Source organism: Pagrus pagrus (assembly GCF_965226575.1).
Source record: "Pagrus pagrus genome assembly, chromosome: 20".
NCBI classification, from domain to species: domain Eukaryota; kingdom Metazoa; phylum Chordata; class Actinopteri; order Spariformes; family Sparidae; genus Pagrus; species Pagrus pagrus.
Window position 1 is genome coordinate 26,656,035 of NC_140207.1, and position 21,360 is coordinate 26,677,394.

Genomic DNA, 21,360 nt, shown 5'->3' on the forward strand with positions numbered 1-21,360 from the left:
TATTCGTACGGGACTAGTATTACCTGGGGACCTCATGTGATTTAGAAATTACCCCACCACGTCTGTGTTTCGTGCGGCGCATTCGCACGGGATAAGCGAAGTCTGTGTTTTAACTGGAATTTACTGACATTATTCCCTGGATATGATGTCAAGGCTCTGCGTAACCTATGCATAACGATCGCACCAGAGCCCTCGTTGGAGCAGCACAACAGTTAAATATGGATATTTTTATTATAATAATAACTGGTGAGCCTGTTGAAAGATCGTGTAATCATAGTCGGAACTAGGGGTGCTTCCCATCTGCCCCCCCGCACCCCATCAGCCACCCTACCCACTGCATTACGCTTTAAAAAAATAAAGAACCTGAATTTAAACTCAATTTGTCTGACTTACATTTATCTCTTTCATATAATTAATGCATAGATCTATGCTTTTGATGTGCAGCCTGCCTGACTACATACAGTAGCCTAGGCATCTGGCATAGGAGTCAGGCTGCATCTGGACCTGGTGCGCTCCGAGGTGGAGCAGCATTTTGATCAGGAGGGACTCCGCGTAGCTGCAGGGCGAGAGCAGGCAGTTCTTGAGGCGGCTCAGGGGAGACGAGTAGATGTGGGTTCCCCGGAACTGACCCCCTTTCCACGAGAGTGGCTAAGCCTTGAGCTGGACATACTGAGGGATGTGTGTAGGGGACAAGAAGTTAGCACCATCCAGGATGTGTCCATCCTGCATACCTTGCAGCCCCAAACCCGCTCCATGCTGTCAGAGGTGGAGAAGCTCATTAAGCTGTGTCTGACCCTGCCCATATCTGTCGCGGCATCCGAGCGCTCTTTCTCAGCCTTGGGCAGGCTGAAAACCTGGCTGCGCACCATGACGCAGCAGAGACTTACACATTTGACCGTTATGAACGTTCACAGTGACCTTATGGATGAAAACGATGTCTCGACCCTGCTTAAAATCTTCATCCGTAGGTCAACTGACTTGTTTGAAGAAGGTCCACTTTTGGAAATGCATGAAAGCCCTGAGTCAGGAGCGCAGACTTTTCTTTTTTTCATTCAAGGGTACAAATAATGCTGTTATGTTCCTTAAATGGCTTGATTTAGTTATCAAAGTTTCTTAACAATAAAGATGCCGTGTTCATCCATTCTAGTTCTCTTGTAACTGCATGCTATTATAAAATAACTTCAAATCAAATCCTTAATCATTGATAAGTGTGCGTGTTCCCCCGCCCCTCCCAACAAAAATCCCGCCCCCCCCTCTCAAAAAATAGTTCCGACGTCCATGAATGCTGTCAAAACTTTCATTTATAATTGCCAACGCAGCCTCCATAATCCTCGACCGGGAAAAAAATAAAAAACGACCCCAAATCACAGAGATGCCGATTTGCACAGGACTAATATTATCACATGACCTCTGTGTTTGGCGAAATATGGCAGGTAATTTGCGGTGGAATTTTTACTTTACAAATTATGGACATGGCAGATTCGCACGGGATTAAGATCACAGACGACCTCCGCAATTATTACAAATTACTAGAGGTCCCCAGGTAATACTAATCCCGTGCGAATAGGGCTTATGGGAGTAATAGAAAAAGGAGAAGCTGTTACATGAAGAGCTGCAGGGGACACGCTGCACAGCCCCAACTTCTCAGTGGGGTAACCATCCAAGCCCCCAGGAAGAGCACCAGGCTCTGAAACAAGTTTTCCTAGTGGCCAAACCGTGTAATTACATCGTCACATGATGCACTGCAGCCCAAAAATACTTTTTCCCATCAGCATGAACATTGTGAAGAGTCTGTAAAACAGTGGATACATTTTTTTGAGCGTTGCAACCCCCTTGAAATGACTCGCTTCACCATCATAATTTGAGTCATTTGGTCCAATAACATTTGGGAAGTCTAAAAGAGCCACCCGATTAAATTTGATTTGATCCCCATTCAAGTTAGTCGGGGGATAAACCGGAAGTAAGCCGGGTTGGTGGGTCCCTTAAAAAGTCTTAAAAAGTCTTAAAATGTCTTTTAAATAAAGTTTCTCTAATAAAAGGCCTTAAAAAGGATGAAATTGTCTTAAATTCAGATTTGATGGGTCTTGAATATTGTTGGTCACATTACTGTGGGAAAATCTCCAGTCTGAAGGTGGTATGCACTTCCAATCAGAGGGGATTGAGGCAGTATACAGGTCAAGCTATAGCTAGCTGGGAGCAATCGCATTTTTCAGCTTCTCCTGTGCTTAGTGGTGGTGCAAATAACCTGGATTGATACTCGGCTGCTGCAGTCCCTCCTGACTGGCTGGCTGCTCTTCTTGAATTATACTCCTCTCTTTGTTACCAGAGACTCTAGTCTCTAGTCTAGTCCATTCCATTTTAGCTACAGCTTTTTTTACGGAAGTTTAAGCTTTTTTTTTTTTCTTTTTTTTTTTTTGCTGTGTATTTCCATCGCAGGTTTGGTCTTAAATTCCCTTTAAAGTGGCATTAAAAAGGCCTTAAAAAGTCTTAAATTTAACTTCTTTATGTCTGTAGACACCCTGAGTGCTCCTTTGTGCGAGAAGGAAGAGAAGGAGCACTGTCAGAGCCCTACAAAATGACTTCCAGCAGGCTACTGGTGTGCATGTTTCTGACCAAACTGTGAGAAACAGACTGCATGAGGGGGGCATGAAGGCCCGATGTCCTCTAGTGGGACCTGTGCTCACAGCCCAGCACCGTGCAGCTTGAATTAGCCTTAAGTTAACTACCTAGCTAATGTCCATGCTAGGGGTTTGACGACTTTTTTGTTGCCAGCCTTTTGGTAGTCATAGACAACTAATCGACTAATTATTATATAAGAAAGAGGCAGAGAGAGGAGTTCTAGTGAAAACCGTGATGGTCCTAACTTGCATGACACCCTGAGCGAATCTCACCTTCAAAAAAAATTACTTTTTTTTTGCAGGCGCTCATGCCAGGCACCCATGCATGCCCGTATTGCCCATATGACGAACCTCCCCTGAGTGAAAATGAAAATTCTAATTTGTAAGGCAGAACATTCAAGTATTCCGCTGAGACATGTCACACTATATAGAATCACACTTTATAAACAAAACAAGAAAATGAACAGCAATTTGGTTAATCTATACAAAAGAAGAACAAATAACCAGTTGTCATCAAAGAAAACGGCTAGGTTGCCATGACAATGGATGTAAAAACATTAAACAAAAAAAACATAGCCTTGCACCACATATTTTGGCACCTTATATCTATGTTTGGCACAATATATAAAGTTACATTTAACACTGACTCTGCTGCAGTAGTTGCCATTTTGTGCATGACTAGTTGACTTCTGCCTACAGCACCAACTAGTGGTTGTCTAGTTGGTGAAACCCCCTAATCCACGGTCAGCGTTTTTTTCTCTCACCACATAGTGCTTCCTCAGTGCCCTGCTAAACCTTTTTTTCTGCCAGAAAATGCTATATGGACATGGGGCCTAAAGTGAGAAAGGTGGGATTCGCTCTCGTCAGCGTACATATTTGTAAAAAAAAAACCCCAAAAATTACACATTCGCACAATAATTTCAGCGTTCCATTAGTACTACTTATTTTACTACTCTCTTTATATTTGACTTCAATATTCATTCCAGCAGCTATAATGTAATCCCAGTGCATTAATACACACAAACACACATGAACACGCTCGCACTTTCCCTTTCTCATTTTCTGTAGATCTGTCCTGGAGCCGTACAGTATACAGTTCAGTTGCCTGTTGTTTATTTACTGCTGCCCCTAGGCCAGGCTTGCATACTGTCTGATTTCCCTCTTTTCCTACATAAACACACACACACACAGCCACATACACACTTCACGCTGTACCTAAGTCACTCGATTCCTTATTCAATCCATGTAGTCTCCACAGTGAAACCCAAATTGCCCCCTCAAGCTCTTAGACTCAGATTTGGGTACAGCAGATATTTTGAACCTTTGAGCCTTTTTGCTTGATTTGGTTCATAAGGCTGTAAGACAAGACAGAAACCAAATCAGTGGGTCAGACAGTTGTTGCTTGAAAGATTGTGTAACTGCAGGCTTAATCAGACTCCAGTGGAAACACTCTTCATTTGCCTTTACAGTGATCACCAGCAATTTTAATATAAGTTATACTCAGAGAGCTGTCGTTCATTATTTTTGTGTAATACAAAAACAGTGTGTGTATGCATATGTGTAACAAATTGCTGAGGGAGGGTCAGTCCTCACCCGTTAATTAGAAATGCTTTATGTGTGTGTTTCTGAGTGCAGACTCACACAGGCAGGGTGTCAGTGACAGAAGGATTAGAGGGGGAGCATTGATGTGTATGATGATTGTATTGATCTACAGACAAACATCATCTGGATAGTGTAAGCCTCAAACTGCTATTCAGGCTGTGCATTCACTTTTCATCGGCTGTTTATTTTTCTGTTGGCTGTGTGTGTGTGTGTGTGTGTGTGTGTGTGTGTATTTTATTTGTCAGACATGCGTCTCTGTGTTTCAAAGTATCAGTACTTGATCTCATTTGACAAAGACAAATTATATAATTGAAATAGAATAGTCCTCCCTATGATATACACTGAACAAAAATATAAACGCAACACTTTTCATGAGCTGAACTCAAAGATCTAAAACATTTTCTATATACACGAAAGACCATTTCCCTCAAATATTGTTCAAAAATCTGTCTAAATCTGTGTTAGTGAGCACTTCTCCTTTGCCGAGATAATCCATCCCACCTCACAGGTGTGGCATATCAAGATGCTGATTAGACAGCATGATTATTGCACAGGTGTGCCTTAGACTGGCCACAATAAAAGGCCACTCTAAAATGTTCAGTTTTATAACACAGCACAATGCCGCAGATGTCGCAAGTTTTGAGGGACCATGCAATTGGCTTGCTGACGGCAGGAATGTCCACCAGAGCTGTTGCCCATGAATTGAATGTTCATTTCTCTACCATAAGCCGTCTCCAAAGGCGTTTCAGACAATTTGGAAGTACATCCAACCGGCCTTACAACCGCAGACCACGTGTAACCACACCAGCCCAGGACCTCCACATCCAGCATGTTCACCCTCAAGATTGTCTGAGACCATATTCTACACAAATTATACATTTTATTATATTATATTTATATTATTAATATAAAAATATGGACCACAATATTAAACGATACACCAGTACTTAAAATGGCTGTAAAATTTTGAAAAAAGCTAACATGATTTTTACCCTGTTTATGTGAAAACAGGGTAAGTGTGATCTAATTTAATGAAATAATCAACATGGCTCGGAGAGTTTGCCATTTTTTTTCCTCTGACTGTCTTGTGTGTGTCGGGATCTGAATGTTGGTTTAAAGGCTAAAGCTGGCATTTCTTTCTGTATTTCTCTGACTGTCAACAAATCCAATGAAAAGATCAAAGTCAACAATGTGTAAATTGCTGGAAATGCTTGAAACAAACTGATTTTCATTATGTGTTGTCCGACCGCATCAAAAGGCAAGAGGCACAGAGTGAAAAGTGGCTGTCATTAAGAGAGCTGAAACATAATAAATGTAGCAAATGAGGATAAGGTTTCACACTTCCCACCAGTGTCTCTTTGAAGACGGTAAATTCAGACACCTCCATGATGTGAGGAAAAGCTTTGCTCTGTCTGTCTGCCCTCTCACCGATCCGACATACACACAAAATGTCATGCGGCAGCTTGTAATACGGTTAAAATTAGCCTCTAGAAATAAGTATGTTTTCACCACTGAACATTTGACAATTTGTTACATGTCTGTTTGCCTGTCCTCCTCTGACTGCACAATCATTCTGTTCCAACACAGACACACACAGCAGAAACAAAAACAAAGCAAAACAAAGTCAGGATCTCAGGACGGACACAACATGTCAGCAAGTATACACACATTTACAGTTACCAGGGGCCTCATGTGCTAAGACTTGCGTGGATTTCCTACTGAAACATGGCGTACGCTAGAATCCAGAAACTGTCGTACGTACAAAAAAAATCAGATGTATCAAAGTGTGCGTACGCATCGATCCAAGCACTTTTCCTTTGTACATCCCAATCAACGTGGAATTGAGCGCACATGTAAAAGTACTAAACTCCTCCCTGTCCACGCCCTCATTTAAATATGCAAATTAAGTTAAATAGGGCCTGCACCGAGGATTCCCCTCTCTGCACCATCAGATTTACACCATGAGTAAAGGGAAGAAGCGCAACTTCACCGAGTCTGAGCTCGAAACGCTATTAAATAAAGTTGAAACACGAAGATCTGTATTGTTTGGTTGCCTCTCGCCAGGGATAAACACCAAAAAAAAAAAGAAATGTGAGTGGGAGCGTGTGTGTGAGGCAGTGAACGCTGTGGGGTCGGAGCAGCGCACACTCACTGAAATTAACAATAAAAAATGGTCCGACGTGAAGGTGGAGGTGAAGCGGAGGATTTCGGCCCAATACAACATGTGAAATAGATTTAGTTTCCTTTGTTCATGCACCACTTGATTGAACTATTACTTTTTTCAAAGGAAATAATATGTATAAATGCTTCTGTTAGTGGGAAACAAACAGAAGGACAAAACAACTTCATTACAAGGATTGACAAGACTGATCACACTTATATTAATGACTGCAGAAGTGCGCCGTGGCTACTGCAGTGTGACATTTCCAACTTTACGCACGTGTTATACTGAACACAAGGAGACAATAAAGGGCTTCTTAGATTGCTCTGCCGCTCTATTTTCACCAGGGAAAAACAAATGCACATATTTGAATGCACGTGCCCAAATGGGCATTGTGCTGGTTTACATTCGGGGCGCAATTAAACGGATACATTATTTACTCACCGAGGAACCACCCATCGCGCACCGTGCCAGCCTCCAGCCTGTTACCAACCATGCTATTGGTAAGAATGAACGAGTCATGCGTTGAACCAGGCCACCTTGCCACGATGTTGGTGAGCTGCATTTGCGCATCACATATTATTTGAACATTAATTGAATGAAAATGTTTCCTGTTGACAAAAACAAATTCATCCTGTGATGGCACTTTTATAGCAACATGTGTGCAGCCAATAGCTCCGATTACATTAGGGAAACCGGCTCTTGCTGCAAATTGCGCTTTAATGTTGGCCTGTTCAACAGCATTGTATGGGAATTTGATGTACCTGGATGACATTCTTATGATCCCGTCCCACACAGCTGGCATGGCTCGGCTCAGAGTGGACTGGCACACTCCTGACCGGTCGGCCAGTTCCCTCTGGAAGGCTCCTGTTGCCAGAAACCCCAGAGTGGTCAGCACCTGTGTGGGCACGGACAACCCCTGGCTCCTGGCTGTGTGTCGTTCTAGGGCCGGCCGCAGCTCTGCGCACAGCTCCAGTAACACTGGCCTCGGCAACCTAAAACGACTCATGAGCCAGTTGTCGTCATTTGCCAATAGATCTTCCCGTTCTCTAAACACCCTCTCACGTCTGATATTACCATTTGCGATGTCTTCTAACAAGGCCAAGGCTGCCATTGTTAATGGCATTTTTTCATCACTTTGCGCATGCTTTTATGATTTATGATTTATGATCCATATGATTGCAAACAACGTGTGTGTTAATTGTCCATTACTGTCTCTGATGTGCACATTACTCTGAGGACTAATTGTTTTCAAATAATTAACAGTTTCCCAGCATCACCTCAAAGTGTTGCCAAAGGAACAATAGCTGTAGAAACGTGCGTACGCCAGCCATGAAGCTGGCGTGGGGCACCGCACATTTCCACGGTCATTTCACTTTTGATACATCTGACCGTTGGCGTGGAAAATGACGTACACCACGTTTTTGTGCGTACGCAACATTGATACATGAGGCCCCTGGTGACTACAGTGCATATAATTCCGTACTCCGTTTATGAACAATGTTATACTTTCTCCATTTTACCTGCACCCAGAGCCCTACACTTTTTTGCCGGTGAAAATCCCCCAAACCGTGCCATCTGGCTTCTGTCTGGCTTAGGGCTGGGCAAAACGATTATTTTTGTAATCGATTAATCTAGCAAATATTTTTTCGATGCATCGATTAATCTAACGATTAATTTTTCAATTCGATTCGATTTCGATTCGATTCGATTAGCGATTATTTCCCCATAATTTGACATATATAGCAATTTACATATGCTAATTGACATGTCAATGAAAAAACACAAATTTCTTCATTCAATACATTTTTATTGCTCTTTATTAACAAATTCCAAAATAAAATTCAAGTAATGAACAGAGTAGTGCAATCTGATGCCAGAGGTAGCATTTGACAAAAAATAAAATAAATAAAATACTGTCTTTCAATAAATAAAACTGTTGTGCAAACAAACACAATCTGAATCAAAATGTTATCAACAATAAATAAATAAAATATAAACAGCAGCAGCAGTGGTGTCCTTCTTGAACCAACAAAATATAACATTTACTTTGCTTTCCGCAAAAAAGTGCTCTTAACATACACTCTACCACTTTTCCCTTAAGAATACTAAGTGAGTGAGTGTGTGTGTCTTTAATTCAAGACATGATGTAGTCATGCATTGGAGTGGAGGAATGTTAGCATTTCAACATGCTCAGCAGTCAGGCTCGCCCTTTTTTTGGTGACAATGTTTCCAGCAACTGAAAAAAGCCTTTCAGATGGCGTTGATGTGGCAGGTACAGCCAAATACGATTTGGCTAAAGCAGCCAGTGTGCGTTATCCTTCCACCATTTAAGGGGGTCATTGTCCCTTGCGATAGGTGTTTCCCCAAAGTACAACTGTACTTCTTTCCTCACGGTTTCATCGTCCCCATCCTCATCCTGGTCCATGACTTCGTTGCTGTCTTCCTCCTCAGAATCTGGGCCCAACAAAGTGTCCAACACAGACCTCTTCTTTGGTGGGGGACTTGCTGAGGCTTCCTGCCCCACAGCTGCCTGTTGTAGCTGTGCTCTCTGCTCCCTTTTGAGATCAAGTGCAACACTCTGTACTCTTACTTGCAGTTTCAGAGCATCCTCTGGAGAGAGGAATTTCAGTTTTCGGAAAAGTGGATCAAGGGCAGCAGCAATGAGTGACACGTTTTTCCCATCCTCTTGAAATGCAGATACCTCCGGCTGCCACCTTGAGAAGATTTCCCCTTCTGCATGGCTCTGGAACAGGTTCACGGCAGCAGAATCAAAGGATCTGTTTTGGGTGGATTTCAGGAGACCTTTCAGCAGGGGGGGGAGAGCAGAAGCTGTGACATAAGATTGTCCACTAAGAAAAACAGTAGCTTGCTCATAAGGCTTGAGCACCTCCTTCAGTTCATCCAAAAGAATCCACTGATCATTTTTCAGATCAAGGTAATGTTTCCCACGGTGTGTGACTTCTGGATCTGACAGCGTTGCAACCACTGGCCATCGCTGTTCTAACAGACGTTCAACCATATAGTATGAACTATTCCATCTGACAGCTACATCTTGGATTAGTTTGTGCTCAGCTGTGCCCATTTGTTTTTGTTTCTGCTTAAGTTTGGTGCTAGCTGGCTCACTTTTCCTGATGTGCTTCACGAGGCCCCGTGCAGCTGATGGTGCCTTTTCAATCATGGGGTCCTTCATTGCATGGTTTACAACCAGCTGCAGTGTATGCCCAGCACACCGATAAGATACCACTCCAAACTTCTCTTCGAGGATGCGGAGAGCTGCGACTATGTTACTTGCATTATCATGCACAATGGAGAGGACGTTATGCAAGGAAATGTTGAATTTTTCTGCCACCTTCTCCACCCAGGAGGCAATGTTTTCTGCAGTGTGTCGCTCTTCAATTGGCAGTGTTGTTAAATTGAAGGAGACAAGATTCCAATTGTCATCAATGAAATGACAAGTTACTCCTAAATAGGCCTCTGTGACCAGACTAGTCCAAGCATCAGTGGTAAGGGAGATTTTGGATGTGGCCTTTTTTAGTTCGTTCCTTAGTTTCTCCACTGAAGTTTCATACTTTCTCTCCATCAGACTTGTAAAATGGCGCCTAGAGGGCAGAGTGTAACCTGATTGAAAAGTGGTCAGCATTTCTTTGAATCCCTCGCCCTCAACCATAGCAAGTGGCCTCATGTCCTTCACAATCATAGATAGGACGCTCTCAGTCAGTACAGCAGCCTCCTGAGGGGTGCAGGGGGTTGTTTTTTTCTTCTGAAAGTAGTCCTCCACACTTTTCTGCTTATTCCTGAAAACATAAATCACACACACAGCGCACAGATTAATAAAAATAATTTAAAAAAATATTAATCATATATAAATAATACAAATAATAATAATAGTAATAAGATGATTTTAATATATCCTAATCACACTGTCTATTACCATCGTTAAATCAGCAAGTAATCAAATCCTATGTGTGTAGTTGAGCTGTCATGGCATGACAGTGACCAATTACAAAATGAAAATTGCAAAAAAGCAATTACAAAACAACAATCAATGTAGTTCAGGGCTAATAAAGTGCAAAACAAAGCAGGCAGACAAAAAACCAACCAAAAACAAAACAAACAAAAATCAGAAATAAAAACCAACAAAACAGAGAGAAGCTTATATCAGTTTTGAGTTTGAGGAGAGTGTGTGAGTGAGTGAGTGAGTTAGTGAGTGGGTGTGTGCTTGCATGTGTATGTGGGGGTGTTTGGATGAATGACAGGGTACGTTGTGATGTTTAATGTTATAATACGGTATTAAAATGTGACGACTCATTGCGTAATATAATATGTACAACAAAACAAACAAGAAAAGAAAAAAAAGTTGAAAACTTACGGTGTTTTTTCATCTGCACAAGCTGCTCCTGGATGCCGCCTTTTGAGGTGCTGGTGCATAGCCGTCGTGCTTTTGTGATAGGCCATTTCTATTTTACAAAGCCGACAGACAACGGAGTCGCTCCCTTTTAATGTAAAATAGTCCCATACCTTCGAAATTCGTCTTTTTTTGCTGAGTTCAGCGTCAGCTGACTCACTGGCGTTGCTGCTGCTGCTACTCGCTGCCATTTTTTGTTTTGGACGGACGACGCATCGACGTACAGTTTTTGCGTCGACGTATTTTTTGCGTCGACGTAATCGATGACATCGACGCGTCGCCCCACCCCTAGTCTGGCTGTTGTTTTGTTTGCATTTCGTAAGCGTGCATTCACAGATTGTAGTCTGAGCTCACTCTCTCTCGGATCAAGTGAGGGGCCTCCCTGTAAACTCTGATCAAACTGTCTAAACTAGGCAGTGCTGATCAATAATAAACCAAGATTCTGTTACTACCCTGCCGATTTCTCACCTGTAGTGTTTAGCATTCTGTTTAGCTGCAATAGAGAAAGATTGTGAACTGGAAGAGACCGCCATATTGTTTATCTGCTGTAAAAACAGAGGCTGACAAAACTCAGAGCAGACTGTAAACCAAGGCAGTGCTGATTAAATATAAACCCTGATCCTCTTCATTCTCTCTCCTAAAATGTTTTCAGAAACAGATATTATAAGATATTGGCCGCGTTTCCCAGATTCGTTAAGAAGCTCTTAAGTGCTAAGATCTTCTTAGGAGCGCTCTTAAGAACGCTGTGAAAGAAGGATGTGTTTCCCAGAGTCGCTCTTAGCTTAAGAAGATCTTTCACTAAGAAGGAAATGTAAGATCGAGCTGACCCACTCTTAACAGCCTTCTTAGCGACCAAATGCTCAGTGATCAAGCGCGTCAGGGAAATTTATATCCTCCACTTTGCGAAATAATAAAACAATGCTCAGTGTTGAAATGCGCTCATAGCTGCGGACCACTGGCGCAAGAAAAAAAATAAGAAAATGGTAGATAATAAAAAAAACCTTTTTATTGAATTACACGTTTAAGTTTTCCGCAACATCTGCATATATGAGTTTATAGTAGGCTACTACACATAAAAAAAAAACAACCCTGTGGCATTTCACAGATATCAAGGGAACAGATGTATTAAACTCAGCTGAACCTCATCCAGAGAGGCTTCACCTGCTACTCTGCGTTGCCAAAGTCCGCGTGTGTGAGAAACCATGGCTGCAATACTGCACATTCTCCCTGCGAACCAACAGCGTCGCCGTGCGCGAAGCCAGACGGTTTACATAAATGCATACGTGCGTCAGCACTTCTCCCCACTGGACGTGCTGTCAGACCGGGCTGTCCAACGGCCGTTGGATCTCTTTGCCTGGACAGCCCGGTCTGACAGCGCACACGCACACACACACACACACACACACACACACACACACACACACACACTTATGCGCTGATAAAGAGGTGGGTGATCGATTTGCCTGGCATCGATTGATTCAGCACAGCAGCACCGCGGTGGACAGCTCCCACTAAGAGCTTCTTAGGAAGCTTCTTTGGCTTGATCTTAAGGTTCTCCTAAGAAGGCAGTTAAGAACGCATCTGGGAAACACCCGTATCTTAGCGCTCCTTCTTAGCCGAACCCTTCTTAAGAGCCTTCTTAAGTCCTTAAGAACGATCGAATCTGGGAAACGCGGCCATTATCTGTTACCAGCTGACTGCTAGGGGTGTGAATCTTTGGGTGTCTCACGATTCGATTGGATTCCGATTCTTAGGGTCATGATTCGATTCAGAATCGATTCTCGATTCAAACGATTCTCAATTCAAAAATTGATACAGTGCATAGTGTGTTAAGGCAAATTATGGCATCGACAATGCAGTTTGTATAAGACAATGTGATTTTTAAACAAACTGATTCCAATGATGTAATCACACAAAGGCAAACATTAAAAAAAGGTAACATTTATTCATGCTAAACAAATTAAAACTTACTTACTGTACAAGAAATAACTTGCATTAATAAAATTGCCTAAATAAAAGCTTAGGCCAGCTGCCTTTTTCTCCCAGAAGTTACAAAAATAAACTGTACATAAATAACACGAACTGGTGTTGTGTGATTTTTCAAAATAGAAAAAAAAAAGAAAATGTTTTTTTAAATCGATTTTTTAAGTTTATGAATCGATTCAAATCATGGATGATTAGAATTGCGATTCTTATGTGAATCGATTTTTTCCCCCACCTCTACTGACTGCTATACTGTTTCTTGTTTCAAAATGGACTCCCAAGTCAAAACCAATCTGAAGATCAAAAATCAAAATGAAGAAACACACAACGACTGCATGGGTACCTAATTATTTTCTCAAAGAGGAGTAAACACAGTATGAGAGAATTTATGTAGGTCAGGCATCTTAAAATTTAATTGGCATGAAGTTACTGCAGTCATGTCTGCATCATTACATCATCGCCTTGAAATATCCTTACATACTGTGCTGTTGACAAGACAGTCCTAAAGCTGATGTGGGGTATGATGACAGTATTAAGAACTAGTTTGTTATAATAAATAACCAGGTGGATGCTCATGTCCATTGATCTGTTGGGTTTTGCCATTGATTTGTCAGTATTAAAGCAGCAGGAAAGCTCTTCTAAAATAACTGCATTGTCAATAAATTGTTTAAATCTTATTTCAATTAATTTGTCACTATAACGCTTAAAAATTGTTTAATCTTGTCTAATATTTTGAATATCTTAGTAATCCTTGTAATTCCTGCCACTAGGGATCTCTTAAACCAAACAAAAGTCATGAGTAGCACAGGATCATGGGAGTTGTTGTCTTCATTTTCAAACGAACAACCATTGCAGATGACACTGTTTACTGTAAATGAGGCAAAATTGTTCATTACAGAAGACCTCGCATTTTTTTTCTGGCGCTCCATTTTTTCTAAAGTTCTAAATGTTTTTTTTTCCATGTGTCGAGCCGGGTGAAAACATTTTTTTCACAAGAATTTTATTTTTTCTGTGGGTTTGAAACCGAGTGAAAAAAGAAAATTTACAAGAGGAAACTAAGGCTCATTTTTCTAAGTGTTTGTTTCTGTTATACTCATTCTGACCACAAGAGGCTGAAGTGCACAACAACCCATGTCCTAAATAAGATGAAAAGCATCCATGTTCCTCCAGGGGAGTTTTAATTTCTCGCTGCACACCAGATGCATCTATTATATGTTAGCAGGTTATGTAACATTACTGTCATGTTTCTTTTGGAGAGGAATATGTCATACTTGGCACTAATCTGCTGTTAGTGTCACGGGTGGAATACTGTGCATTATCAGCCTTCTCATCAATGGGTGTCTACAGTGAATAGAGAATCACGGCCACAACCAAGAGGAAGACGAAGAAAGTGCATATTTCTGGCACAGAAAACGAGTTGTGTGAGCTGGAGGTTGGAAAACACTTGTTATTAATTCTTTCATCATTCACGTTGTCCTTTTACAGTGCGAGGAAAGTGAAAGTCCTTGCATCCATCAGCATTATGCATGAGTGCCACTGCAGCATTTCTACATTTTCAGTGATCAGATTGACTGCTTCATGTGCTCAAATTATGCGCGACAATCAGTGGTATCCCACAGCCTGGGATATCATTTGAAAATGGAAGTTTAATACGTGAACTGGGCCTGCATCATGATTAGGACTCACAATGAGGATATGGAGTGTAACGATTCTGTGAGAGCTGTCGCTGACTTTATTTCCAGGCTTTGATAAATCATACAATCCATATGCGCAGGTGGTGAAGATGTTCCAGATGAGCTGACTGGAGAAGGCAGTGTGTGTGCTAAACTAAAATCATACTGGTAAAATATGCAGAGTAGGCTTTTCATTCTTTAATGCTATTTTTGATTTAATCTTGGATTTCTACCATTGATTATGATAAGTGGATCAGTTAGTTACCAAACAGTCCGGCCCTCTCCGCTGCGCTCCAGGGGAGGGAATGTGATGATGTCACAGTGCTGAATGAGGTAATATTGATTAAAGATTTGAGTTGGCTGATAAAGGTGTTTATGGAATAATTATTACATTCCACTACAAGCGCAAATATGGAAGTGCAAGTATGTGAGTAACACTGCTGGTTTGAATGTTTATGACAATATGGATTAATCATTAACATTTGATATGAAATTAAATTAAATGTAAGATGCATCATTATGTGTAAAATAATGCCTTTCATGTTTAATTTCTACAATCTGGCTTTAATTTACCACCTCTGTGTCTCCACAATGTTTGTATGCAGCCCCTTGTTGTCAAAATGAGTATTACAGATACAAACATTTTGAAAAATGAGCCTTACTTTTCTATTGAAAAACATTTGTTTCCACTGGGCTCAACACATTAAAAAAACAATAATTTAGAACTGAGAAAAGTGAGCACCAGAAAAAAAAAAGTTTATTCTCACTTGTCCCTCAGGGCCTCCTGAGTTCATGGACAAGGTAATGTTTTTTTTCTGTTTTGTTTAATCATGTTTGTGGACTTCCTTTTTACCCTCTGAATTTTAATTGAAAGCAGCAAAAGGCTCATATGAAGTGCACTGTACAGTGAAGCTTGTGTATGTGATGCATGTTTTGTACGTGTCTTTGTGAGCACAGTATGAACCGCCTGAGCAGCTTGCCCAGAGGATTTGGTTCATTGCCAGCTCTGGAAGTGTTAGACCTCACCTACAACAACCTGAACCAGAACTCCCTGCCTGGAAACTTCTTCTACCTAAGTAAGTGTACACTAACACATGCTTGCAAGTGCTCGGAAACAGACAGACAGACACACACACACACACACACACACACACACACACACACACACACACACACACACACACACACTCCTCTGCCCCTAAGTTGTGTTTATCATAGGATAAAGGACAAATTATTAGTTCACAATCTATTATTGTGATGACTACTACTACTACTACTACTACATCACTGCTACCACTGGCTATTCCTGTGGGCAATCAGTGTTTAGGCATACACCAATTACATTACTTGCCCACTGCCCCCACTATTGTTTTGCTTAGACAGCCCCTACAATAATTAACTGAAGGTTTGTGCTATGTGCATCATCAGGGCCAGCAGCAGAGTCCCAGCAGAGAGTAGCAGGAATCACATTTCACTAACCACCTAACGACTTACAAGACAAGACAATGTTGTCAAAGGGGTAAAAAAACCTGGTTGTCAATATTTAAGATTTAAACCCAATGCTTTAATAATGAACCTGATATTGTTATTGAAGGACAAGGACATGGTTACCTCACTGAGAAGATGGAGATGTGAAGTCTATCTGCAGCTCTTCATCTAACAGCTACTTCTTGTTCCATTAATCACACAAACTGCATAAAACTACTCCCTGACATACTTAACCGCTGACAAATGTCCAAAATGACCATTGTTTTGCTCTGTAATGTCAACAAACATTCAGCATCATTCAGCACAGTAAGCAGAGCACAGATTAACTTGACCTCTGCAGGTGATTTGACAGATAGTGGCAATTTTCTCATTGAACAAGTCACAAGTTTTGGACAATACAGCACGAATAGATGGCCTCTCCCTACACCTCAAAGTTGAGGTTTTGGGGCACACTTGTTGCATGGCTATAATTTAAAAACCACCAAAGTGCAAACAACTTAGTTCCCGAATGCAGTGAACAACGTGTTGGACTACAGTGTATTAATACATTCCAGCTTATACAGATCAATCTCTGCGGAGACTGAGGTACACAAACACAATACAAACTGTCAGTATGGAGACACTTTCCTCCAGTTTCTTCTTGAAGACTAAATATAACCAGATGTAGGCAATAACAAATGATTGGATTGGAATACTGTGTGCATTAATGCTCCTATCATGATGCATTTTTTTGTTTTTGTTTTTTAGACTGTTTTAGTCATTGTCTTTGTAACTAGTACATTTGTCCAAATGTTTTTTGTTTTAAACTGTATCATTATTGAAATGTTCTGGTTACTACTCACAGCACTCATCTGAGACTGGCAAATTAACACAATCAACTGATAATGATCTAACTCTCAGATGCAAACAGAGGGGTCAGAATGTGTGAAGCAGGAGCAAGAGGAGTCTCTAACTACATTAGTCATATACAGTGAGATATGGATTTGATGTTAAGAGATAGATAGCATTGTACAGCAGACGTAGCTTTGTGGCTCCACATTTAGCTCCACAGTTAGCACACACAGATTAACAGAGATGCTTGTTTTGCAGCAACTCTCCGTGCTCTCTATCTGAGTGACAATGACTTTGAGGTCCTGCCTGCTGACATCGGGAAGCTGACAAAGCTTCAAATAGTAAGTAAATGTCAACACAAGACTTATTACTGTTTATCTGATACCGATAAAGCCCCATAGTTTAAATCATTAGTTAAAGGTGCATTTTGTGAGATCTGGACATAATTTTAGTTTACAACATTTAAAAAATTAACTAACAATATCAACAGAGTGTGAGGAAGTAACATATCTGGTGTCATGTCCAAGATGCCTATGTTATCCACTGCAAAGAAGCCAGGTACAGGCTGAATCTTCTTGTAATAAGTCCGCCAGGCCTGGGGGGAAATAGTGAGTCACTGTAGTCTCTAGTGTGCTGCAAGAGATGATGAAGAAGTCTAGCTGGCGAGAGGAATTACCGCAGAGAAGTTAACAGCTTCAGTAAACACAAAGATGCACAAGCTCCAGAAAAACGACTTTTATCATCATCTCAAACAACAGCTCCTGAAAAGATACCATGTCCGCAGCAGAGAAAAGAAGCTAAACAGGAGTGCATTTTGTCGAGGTTTTCTCAAACTGGAGACAGCTGTGGACGAGTTAAAAGATTAACTCACAAAATGTCTTTAGAATGGTAAGTAACATCTAACGTTGTTTGTTTGATGCAGGTGGGTGGAAATTACAAATAGCTCCTTTAAGTATCATAACTCAGATTGTATTAGTATAGATGTAGCCTGAGCTCATCCCTGCACACATGCACAGTAGTGAAGATTTTCATTTGTGCCCTTGTGGCCCTGCACAGGACCCCCTCGGGGCCACTCCTGCAGGATAAGAACTGCACGACCTGAGCTGTTTTCCCCAAAGTAATCATTTTCTTCAGTTAATGCCAATGGAGTAGAGGGCTAAGCCCATACTGGTAGAATCTGGAGTTACTATAGGCAGCTAATGTATTTCATATAGGCTTCACCCTCTGAGAGCTGTCGCAGTTAGGCTAAGGGTGAAGCTGATGTAGTCAATGCTGTTGGGAATTGATGGTAGGGCAGGTGTGGTTATTAGAAATTAATAATTATTGATAATAATTATTAAAATTAAATAAATAATTTAAACTGCAAGCAGTGATAAACGGGCCCTCGACCCACTTACGTCCGGCTGTGGCGCCATCAGAGGGTGTGCACATCCTACCTTAATAGGATACATGTCACCCAAAACACAACAATGAAATTTGCAGTGACTTCCTGTGTCTAGTGGGTGGCGCTATGGATATGAGAGAGTATTGATGCATAGTCGTATTCAGGGCGAAACCCTGTACATGTGTGACGAATTTGGTGTAGATGGGAAATTGTATGTTTGAAAAAAGAAGATGGCAGAATGCAATCCAAGATGGCCGACTTCTTGTTGGGGCGAGAAATTCCACAAAATGAATTCCTGTCTAAATCGATGAGACCTATGAGTCCTGCAAATTTCATGGAGATCGGAGAAAGTTGTTGTTCACATGACCTGGCGTTAGGGGGCACTATAGATATCACAGAGTATTCATGCAAAGACATATTCAGGGCGAGCCCCTCTACATGTGTGAGCAATTTGGTGTAGCTGGGAATTTGTATGTTGAAGTCATAAGGACTTCTTGCTTATGGCGAAGCATCAAAATGGAGCGCACCGCAACGCCCACCAGCCATAACTGAGGCAAAAGTTTGTGATAAGTCTTCATCTTCAAGGTCTGAGGACGATCCTGAGTGAATGTGAAGTCTGTGGTGTTAAATCTGTAGAATGAGTTCATTAAAGTACGAGGCAGGAAAAGTGTGAAAATGGCACCGTAATCTGAACTTCGAATATCAATGTTCGTGACTGGTGATGCATGTGCAAAATTTGGTGTTTGTAGGAGTTTGTCTGTACGTACCAAATCGGAAAAGGCATTAGGGGGCGCTACTGAGGTGTTGTGCCGCAGCTGAGGGCAGTTGTGGCATCAAATTAAACTACTCCTGAGTCTGAACCTATGTGTCAAATTTGGTGAGTCTGCGAACATCCTAAAGTGTCGGAAAAATGAAAATCGCTGCACGCCATTCAAGATGGCCGACTTCCTGTTGTGGCAAAAATTCCAATAAAACAAATTCCTGGCTAAATTGATGAGACCTATGAGTCCTGTGAATTTCATGATGATCAAAAATGATTTGCATACAATTTTTTTGACATTAGGTGGCACTATGGAGTCCCCTGGCCACACCCACCCCAAATCATGTTGAATTCTCAAATTTTTCACCAGGTGTGATGTACGTTCCGAGTTTGGCGAGTTTTGGGGTATGTTCAGGCCGCCAAAACTAGGTTTAAAGAGGTGGATGAATAATAATAAGAATCCTTACAGATTCAATAGGGCCTCGCACTGGTCAGTGCTCGGGCCCTAATAGTAAGAATCCTTACAAATACAATAGGGCCTTGCACTGGTCAGTGCTCGGGCCCTAATAATCCTTACAGATACAATAGGGCCTTGGCACTGTCAGTGCTTGGGCCCTAATAATCCTTTCAGATACAATAGGGCCTTGGCACTGTCAGTGCTTGGGCCCTAATAATCCTTTCAGATTCAATAGGGCCTCGCACTGGTCAGTGCTTGGGCCCTAATAATCCTTAGGGATTCAATAGCGCCTCGCACCGGTCAGCGCACGTAACCCCTAATATGTGTGTACATGTACATGTGGGTTAGTTAGAGAGACAGAGTGAGGAAGACCAAGACAAAGGGGTAATGCCCTTAGCAGCGGCTAGGCTAACACTCAGAGGCTCAAATCAGCTTGTGATGAGCGAAAAGGAGAAACAAACAGCATGTTTTACAACGTAAAACTAACAGCAATTAAAAGAGGGACACGGCGGTCCACAAAACTCACAAACAAAGAATGTAGCTCACAAGCATACAATACACAATAACTTCTAGTATCTGCCCAGACACTAAATAAGCCTCACTTGTAGTCGTGTCTTGAGCCCTAGGCCTCTGGCTCAGGCCTCTGCTCGAAAATGATATGCCCATAATGAATAGAGTATATCTCTGCAACAACATGGTCTATATGATTAATCTTGGTATCATGATAAAGGTAACACTTGTGAGATTTCTGAAAAGGTGTAAGAATTAGTATAGATGTTACTGGGTCAGAGTAAATGAAGATGGAACACAGCATTAATGAAAGATTTCATTTCCACCTAACAAAACTGTACACTTTTAGAGTGAATATCCCCTTTGAATCATGCAGTTGCAGCCCAAAACCTCCAGCAAGTAATAGCAAAAAATCTGAACATTACCTGATCCAAGACTGATGCTAATAAAGTAAAGCAGAGCAAAGTGAGAGAGGTTTAAGTAGAGACATTTTTCAGGCGGAAATTAGCCATTTGGGTACACCCATCTATATACTGTTCTAAAACCTGTTTTGGCTTTGTTCTGAAAAATCAACCAGACCTATATACATTTTCCCATTCAAAGAAAACCATACAAAGGAACTGAAGTTTGACTCCAACTGGAGCAGATTTAATAATATTTTATATATATATATATATATATATATATATATATATATATATATATATACTGTATGTATATATATATATATATATATATTAAAAGCAACCTCCGAAATTCTGTACTTTTTGTTGTAATTCCTGTCTGCCATTATTCCTTGTGGTGGTGTGTGGAAGAAAATGGCAAGAAAACAGAAAAAAACTATATCTAAATAGTCAAAAACCAATGTAGAAAGTGTTCCGCTGTGTGTTCTGTGTTTTGGTGCGTAATGCCGTAGGAGCTGTCAATCACCCACGACAGGTTAGACTTAGCGACATTTTGGGAATTCATTGGTCAATTTGGATGATTGACACCTCTATCGAACCGTCAGAGTCAATAGAATCGAGGTGCAGTCCCCAAATCCATGACAACACAAACTATCCGCCAACCACAAGGAGGCAAATACACTGTGCGCGAAGACAAGGGTCCTACCTACTCCACACCATACCTGTCCTCCTGGAACCAAAACCTTTCCTGAACTGTCAGGAATCATTTCAAAGTGACACAGACACATTGGATTAGCCGCTGCAGGCGGTGTAATGCACTTGAACACAATTTATAATCACAAAACCGCAAATGTAAGACATAATTCATGATTATGTCTGTATAAAGTGATGTTTATTTTTGCTCTTCTTCGGCTGCTGTTTCAGTGAGTTTGGGGCGTAGAGTGATGAGACTTATACTGTTGGAATTTGTAGAGTCCCATCTTTCATATGACTGCATTTGTATCGTTAGCATGAAGTTGCGTAATCGCTAGCGCCAGTTTTGCGGACATGCGCCGTTAGCGTGTTTTTTCTACGTGCTCAT

General features: G+C 41.3%; 1 protein-coding gene across 3 annotated transcripts in view; it reads left to right on the top strand.

Moving 5' to 3' along the window:
• rsu1 (Ras suppressor protein 1) overlaps window positions 1-21,360 on the top strand; it is a 168,128-nt gene that overhangs the window by 77,466 nt on the left and 69,302 nt on the right. For all 3 annotated transcript variants that reach the window (XM_084340835.1, XM_084340834.1, XM_084340836.1), the window contains exons 5-6: window positions 15,403-15,521; window positions 17,023-17,105. In XM_084340835.1, coding sequence (XP_084196961.1) covers window positions 15,403-15,521; window positions 17,023-17,105 — 202 coding nt within the window. The remainder of the gene's footprint in view (window positions 1-15,402; window positions 15,522-17,022; window positions 17,106-21,360) is intronic.